Source organism: Psammomys obesus, unplaced genomic scaffold, assembly GCF_907164565.1.
Source record: "Psammomys obesus unplaced genomic scaffold, mPsaObe1.curated_primary_1811, whole genome shotgun sequence".
NCBI classification, from domain to species: Eukaryota; Metazoa; Chordata; class Mammalia; order Rodentia; family Muridae; genus Psammomys; species Psammomys obesus.
Genome location: NW_026596155.1, coordinates 17,239 through 25,278, shown reverse-complemented (window position 1 = coordinate 25,278; position 8,040 = coordinate 17,239). Strand labels below are relative to the sequence as shown.

At 42.7% G+C, this 8,040-nt stretch overlaps 1 protein-coding gene across 1 annotated transcript in view; it reads left to right on the top strand.

The window, feature by feature from the left end:
• LOC129667099 (ATP-binding cassette sub-family G member 3-like) overlaps positions 1–8,040 on the top strand; it is a 40,655-nt gene that overhangs the window by 18,134 nt on the left and 14,481 nt on the right. Inside the window, exons 8-9 of the mRNA XM_055594541.1 lie at positions 908–1,003; positions 3,889–4,142. Coding sequence (XP_055450516.1) covers positions 908–1,003; positions 3,889–4,142 — 350 coding nt within the window. The remainder of the gene's footprint in view (positions 1–907; positions 1,004–3,888; positions 4,143–8,040) is intronic.

Sequence of the window (8,040 nt, the reverse complement as noted above, 5' to 3'; positions counted from 1 at the left end):
TTGGTGACAGGACTTTGGTTAGTTTTACAGTACTGGCTTGTTGTAAGTTCTCCTGTGTTTCTCCTGTCCTGTGTCCATGCCTGTATTTGAGCATTTTTTCTGAACCCAGTGTTCTGCTTTCCAGTTGTGGTGACCCTCTTAGCTGACACGCTGGCCTCAGGGGCAGTTATCCATCATTGGAGCAGCTTTGGAAAGGTCCAGCATCATGTCATTTTTGCTCATGTAGATGGTGGTTTTCAGTTTTCCCCTAGAGTGTGATCTGAAGCTGAGAAGTGGGAGATCACTTAATTAGTGATACCTTTACATATCAGGTTCTGGCTGTGCTTGGGGCTAGAGAGACTTAAGTCTGGCTGCATATTTTCATCTCCCTGTTTTCTTTAGAGTCAGATGGGATGATGAAACATTTTTCAATGTTCATACAGTCAGCTTCATCTTTTAGCAATATGAATACAGTTATGGAGGATTTTCATTGACTCCAAATATAGGTTTAAATATATGTTGTCCAGTACTCTTTATTTGTTTTTTGTTAATCTTTGTCATTTAAAAATGTCCTAACATTTGTGAGTTTATAGAGTCCTATAAAAATTTAGGTCAAGTTCAAATGATTGTTTCACAGGAAGAGATCACATAGGTATATATATCATACACATATCATGTGTATGTATTCACATATGTATATATACATGTAGTTATGTGTATATACATACATATATGTAATTATGTATATATACATATATTGGCAGGAAACTGAGATTGCTGAACCACTGTGAATGTATACAATATCAAAGGATCAATTATTGATGGGCAGAGCAGGAAGAGGAAGAAGTTACATTCTGTCTTCCTTCCCCTCCCCCATTCTCTGAAAGAGGGTTCTCAGGTGTGTGCTCTTGGGCTGCCTCCTTTGTAGGTTACACATATGAATCCCACCACATCCCTGTAGACTTCTTCCTGGACATCATTATTGGAGGTGCCATAATCCACACAAAGGAGGACGACCATGAAGGTATGTGGGTCTTCTAGAGTCACAGATTTTTGCTTAACTCCTTTCATTAAAATGCAACAATGTGGTTCATTAGAATATAGTCATTTTATGTTCATTTAGTGTCCTAAAATTAGCTAATAGACTTTGCTTGGTGTTAGTACTGGATGGTTTTTATTTAATTTATGAGAGAACATTCATATGATATTGTCAACATGGAAATTCCTGTTAGAAAGTGAATGTACTCATTGTCTATCATATTGTTCTTTCTATTGTTTTAGGTAGGATTTGCTCATGTAGCCAGCCTGACCTTGAATGTGTGCTCTTCCTACCTCACCTCACAAGGACAGGCATTGCAGAGTGTGGTGGCTAGTTTTATGTCAACTTGACACAAGCTAAAGTCATCTGAGAGGAGGGAAACTCAGTTAAGAAAATTGATCTTATAATAATAAAAAAAAAAAAAAGAAAAAAGAAAAGAAAATGGATCTATAAGATGGGGTTACAGAGAAGCTTGTAGGGCATTTTCCTGGTTAGGGATTGGTGGGGGAGGGCCTGGCCCTGAGAGCTGACTCTGGTGCTGGGGGAGCAGGTGAGCCTGCCAAGGCCAGGAGAGCAGAAGAGCTGACCCTGGCTCTTGCTGGCTGTAGCATTGGGGTGCTAGCCAGGGTGGTGCTGGAGAGCTCCCCCTGGTGGTGGGGGTATGGAGGAGCTGGCAGACTGACCAGCTCAGCTACCACCTAGGCCCAGATCCAGGGTTTGAGTTGGCCCACCCCAACATGTACCCATATGTGAACTGCTGGAGCGTGGGAAGGAGCCAGCCCTGCAGATCCAGAACTGCATGATCTCCATGACTCAGGACAACTGGACATGCCAGAGCTGCCTGTGAGGGTCCAGTGTTGATAGTATAGCAGGACCCAGAGGCCTCAACACAGACCAGAGACTCATTGTCATCAACATTTGCAAGTAAAGATGTGGGACAAAAGGCCAAACTCTGACACACTAACACTCTACAGCTTTAAGAAAAGAAAGTAACTTGGCACTTTGTACCTTCGCATATACATTTACATGTGGCAGAAAGCAGGCAGCAGACCTTTAGATTAAGTATAGATCCACATGGGGACGAAGCCAATGTTAAGAATCAGGATCCAGAAGGGAAAAGGCCTTTCAGGTTGCTGTATCCCTGGGATAAAGACAGTAGCCAGGTCAGTTAAGGATGCTTTTCTTAGCTGGGAAGGAATTACACAGTAGCAACATTTTTACTCTCAAAACTTGTTGGGCTGAGGACTTAGCTCAGCCAGAGAATGTTTGCCTGGTGAGCTCAAATCCTTGAGTTTGGTTACTGGCACTGCATACCTGGGTGTGAAGGTGTCTGCCTGCAATCAAAGCACTTGCCACAGAGAAACAGGAGGACAGGGGAAGTTCAAGGCCACTCTTTGTCAAAATCCAAGGCTTGATGAGTCAGAGGTGGGGGAGGGGAGCACTGAGGCAGGTGAAAGCAGCATTGGCCATTTGGGGTCAGTCACACAGGTGAATATTGCCTTTTTTCCTTTTTGGGGTCAGTCTGTGACTGACATCTCTATCTCATACTCTATATCTAGATTCCAAAGCCTCTTAAATTTAGAGACTGCAGGAGGCAGCCAGTAAGGACAGAAGAGGGAGGTAGATAAAGTTTCCTCTCTGCTGCTCAGGACAGGCAGGTCTGCTACTGACAGAAAAGCCTAAGCTGACCACTTTTTCCCTGCAGCCAGGGCTGCAAAAAGCTAGTAAGAGAGGAGAGTAAGCAGTAAGCAGCTTCTAGCCAGCAACTGCAGGGAATTGTTAAAGGCCCTCTTTTATCTGCAGATAGGCCTCTTGGCTAAATTATGCCTGCTGATGGTGGAGCCCTGAGCCTGTCAACTTATCTGTGAGTCTACAGGGGAATAAACAGTAAGAGCAAATAGACCACACACACATTCAATGGATGAGGCAACAAACTTTATTGTCCTGGTTACACCTCCTATAGCCTAAGCAAAAGCTGTGTACCTAGAGAGAGAATTACCTCATAGTCAAAAGGGTTTATTACAGAGACAGACAAAACTGATGTGGCAGGAGGGCTTTTAGTGGTTGCTTGTTTTGGTACTAAGGTAAACAGTTCTTCATCTAGTTTTACATCTCAAGATACAAAGTAAATTTAGAATGAGAGTGTTTTATGCCATAAACTGACAAGGTATAAGGAATTACAACGAAACAGTTTGTAACTTTTGACACTAAGGTTTGTACTTAATTTAGACATTTCTTGGTAGTCCTATTACATTCTGGGTTCGTGAGAAGTTCACATCAACTTGCCTGTATTTATAGTGCAGACCAGGATTCCTGCCATCTCTAGAATGAATTCTTATCTGAAGCCACAGCCTGTGTCCTACTGAGGCATCTAGAGGTCCACAAAAGTATTACTGCAGCTACAAACTTTCTATTGACTATTTAACTTCTTAAATACTGAAGTTGTTTCAGTTCAAATCAGGAATTCCATAATCAGGAAATAGTTCATCTGAGCAGCAGTAAAGATGTCATAGTAGGTTTGTTCAATTAGAATGGGCAAATACCCAGAAAGTGAGAGTTCACACCATGCCAGAGTTTTGTGAGATATAGCAGCACAGAAAGAAAGAAGGGGAGTCAGCAGCTGGAAACAATTGGGGTACATCACAGTACAGACCTTGCCGAACACTGGACTACCTTCCAGAAAGCCCCATGCTTACTGAACTTCCTCAAGACGATGGCTCTTGGCAAGCCTTTGCTACATAGAACTTTGTGGCCAATCTGGGTTACAATAGACTTTGTCTCAAAGAAAATCAAAAGATATTTTATGGGTTATTCATGAAAAGTTAAATTGTTGTCTGCTAACTGTTTTTTATCTTTATCCATTTTTTTAGCCAAATTTGATGAACATGAAGAGTTTTTAGAGACAGATCATCAAGTCATACAAAAATTAGCCAGAATGTATATCGAGTCCTCCTTCTACAGTGAAACAAGTATGGAACTGGATAGAGTCCTGTGGGAGCAGCAGGGGGAGATGAGCTCAGCCTTGGAGGTCTCCTGTGTCACCCCCTTTTGGCATCAGCTCGTGTGGATTACACATCGTTCTCTCAAAAATGGCAAGGGTTTTCTAAGGGTCACTATGACTAAGGTAATCTGATGGATTATTTTAATTGTATTGTGAAAACTCAAGTGGAAGCAGTTTGTTTCTGAGTCTGTCTACTTCTGTTAGGCCCGGCAGGAGCCTGATGGACTCAGCAGAAGCCTAATTACTGCAGGGGCAACTAAAGCAAAATTAGAATCGATGCAAATGCAAGAGGTTTATTCAAGCCATTGCCTGATGGGGCTAGCTCTGAAATGAAGCCAGAGTCAGCACCAAGTCAGGAATGCCTTTGGTTTTTAAAGGAAAATCGCAGGGAGAGGGGGTTACAGCTCTGACAGCATGGGAGCAGATATAGAGTCTATTTTGGGCACCAGGTCTGGCCAGTTTTGTCTCAGACATCTGGGGGATATCTGATCTTTCCTGATACATGCAGATTCAGCTACTGTTAAAGGTGGGAACGTGATTAGTACATCCAATGGTCTGACTAGGCCATTGATAAAGGTGGGAAAAGGGATTTGCTCATCCTGTGCTGTCTCTGAGAAGAGGGGCTTCATGCCTTTAGTCAAAAGGTCAGGGACTATTTGGGAGGGGAATTAGGACCATCTGGATCTCCTGCTAGACAATGTTATTTTCTTCTGCAAGGTGGAAGTCTTTGCTCATTTATTTTCTTATCTCCTTCCATGCAGATGGCTAAGGTCAGGAGAGGCTGTTACTTTCTCCTGTTTTCTGGAAAAGAACTGATAGACTTTAGTTTGACATGGGACTATAATTAAAAAATATAGGTTTCATGACAATTAAAAGAAATAGAGGTTATAGGGTTACTCTGATTCTTTCACTTCAGAGTCCCATTTACCTTCTGCTACCTTCCATGCATTCGTCATCCCCACTCTGCTTGGCACACAGAAATATTCAGGAAAGCAAGGAGGACATGATTAACCTCTTATTTACAGAATGGGTTGTTAATAATTTTTATTTGGAGGAACTGTTATGACTAATCCAAGCAGGACTTTTTATCCAGAGATTGCAAAAAGTAACTAGGCACACCTGGAAGTTCCTCAAACTTCACTACTTTTATTCACCAATTCTCGCTCCAAGTTCAAAGTACAGGGCTGCACAAAGTGAGTAAAAAGGCTATTTTCCTGATGTAAATGTTCGTTTATGTGGATACCTGGTAACTGAGTAAATACATAAAATTTGAAGCATGTCAGATGAAAAACGGTCTTTGGAGAATGTTTAAGTAGAGAAGGGTTGGGGTGATAGAAGAGGGAAGGGAGGGAAGGGGGCTGATCTGTAGCTGAAATCAGGGGCAGGAGACAGTGCCATTGAGCAGCTCTGTGGGAGCCTGTGCATCTGCTGCCTGAGGGGTTGAGCCTGCTGAGGATGCAGTGCTGTGAGGCTGCTGTTGAAAGCTGTAGCTACACAAAGAATGCAGGTGGAGTTAACCAGGCTCTTTGCTATCAGCTGCTGGGAACCAGGGAGGAGACTGTCCCCACTTCTCCTTAAACTGGATCTGCACCAGTAATCGACATGCCTTAGGATATTCTGTTGTTCTAAAAATGTATCATACAGGAATGCAGTTCTTCTGGCTTATTGAGCCTTCACTTGTTTACTTTATGTTCATGATGATGAGGATGATGATGATGATGATGATGATGATGATGATGCTTTATTGACTGAACCCAGTATCTTAGCCATTAAAGGGCAAGTACTCTCCATCCCCATTTCTGTCAAACCTTTAGAGTCAATGTAGCTGCTTGGGGGTCCTGATATTATTATTAGGTGGTTATTTGTAGGCATCTTTTTGGCTACTTCATTGTATTCTTATATTTACCACCATTCTCCACCCCAATCCCTTCCTACCTTTCAACACTAGGTAGGTAAGAAAGAGGGTTAGAGAGGTGAGGAGCCAGAGTCCTCTTTAGACTACTTCCTGATGGTCAGGGCTGTCAAGTTCCTTGGTGCAAGACTGACCTTCGAATTCAGGATATTCCATTTCTTCTTTTAGTCTCTTTGTGCACAAATATTTGATAAACTGCAACAAATAGCAGCAAACTGCTACCAGCAGCAACAGGGACAGCAGCAGGAGCAGCAGCTGCTCTCTTAGGGCTCTGGGAATTATATAGCCTCTGAAAAGTTCCCAGAGTTCCACAAACTGGCAGAAAATATCTGCAGCTGGCAGAACCATGCTCCTGCTGGAGCACAAGGCAAATCATAGTCACCTGCTGTGAAGATGACTTCTACCCCCACACCTGGGATTAGAACAAAAACATTTATATAACATAACTGTTTGGGGGGGGTACTTTTTCTTGCTTTTTGTTTGTTTGGGTTGTTTGTTTTGTTTTGTTTTTGATCTATCTGTCTATGTCTCCATGAGTACTGCGATTAAAGGTGTGTACCTCCAGGCCCAGCTCATAACTGGGTTTTTTAACACAACAAAATCCTCACTACATTTAACTTCTATTAAATACGGAAAGATGGTATGTTGTCGGCTGTAATGAAATACTGCTTACTTCTAAGCATGAGTAGGACCATTTTCATATTGAAAAGTTGCTGCCTTCCTTCTCTGATTATGAGTATTGTTATGATTTGAGTTATACTGTCAGTTGCTCCAAACACTTTGGCCTTTGTATTTGGGCATTTATGTCATAAAACAGGCAGTTCTATGTCTCAGTTAGTTGGGGTAAAAGATTTGATATGACTTGAAAACAAATAAATAGTGACATTTATCAAATTGGGTTAATCATTGTTGAATAGTGAGGCAAAGTCATGAGGTATGTGTGTGTGTGTGTGTGTGTGTGTGTCTGTGTGTGCATGTCTGTGTTAGATGCTGTGAATTGAGACTAGATTTAAAATTTTTGCACTTATTTTTTATATCTGAGTGCTTTGCCTGCATGTGTAGCTGCATCACGTGCAGGCCCACAGAGGGCAGAAGAAGGCATCATATCTTCTGCAATTGGAGTTCCAGGCAGCAGTGAGGGACCATGTGTGTGCTGGGAACTGAATCTCCTTCCTCTGCAAGAGCAGCAAATGTTCTTAACTTCTGAGCCATCTCTCCAAGCCCCGGGATTTTGGTTTTTCAGTTAGTAGGGAACATAATAAGATGTTTTCTTCTGGATTATAATTTCCTATCTTTAAAAAGTTACCAGATGACTAATAGGATAAATACCTCAATTAAGTTACAGCGCCATTTGAGCTCACTCTTTTACTGAGAGGAATACTCTTTCAATGCCATTTTGTCCCCAAACCAAAGCTGGGCAGCCTCCTTGTGAGCCTTCTGCACAGTGTAGATGGGGATCTTAGGGATGTAGTTGCTGGGTGAGGGTTCTTGAGTCCAGGACCCACAGCCTGAGGTTGAAGGGCAGTGGTGACAGAGCTGATGGGTGACTGGGCACTGAGGAATCAGCTGTGTGGATTCCTTGGTGGCTGCCCTAGCTCTCTGTACCACACAGGCTCAGACTTCCCCAAGGCTTCACAGGTGGGGACAAGCTCACCCCTTCTCAGCACACAATCCACTGTTAGGAGCTGTGTTGTGAGGGGTTTTAATGTCATTACTTGGTTTGCACGTGGGGATCAGTACTAGGGCCTCGTGTTTGCTGTGCAGGGCTCTGCACTGACTTTGCCCCTGGCCTGGGCTGTTTGTAACACTGAGAGTAAGGAAAGCCTGAGATCTTGTGAAGCATGTGAAGTAGGAAACTGGGCGTGCTCACTGGCACCAGAGCTGAGGTCTCATGTCATTGAGGTGAACACTTTTTGTCACTTAAGTTTGCTCCCTGTTATGCCCAGTTCATGAGACCCCAAAGACCACCAGGATTTGACTCCTCTGCAAATACATGAGGATCTTTTATTACAAGCTCAAGCCTAGGTTGCAGCATCAAAATCCTGTTCATTTTCTTTTCTCTTTCTTTCTTTCTTTCTTTCTTTCTTTCTTTCTTTCTTTCTTTCTTTC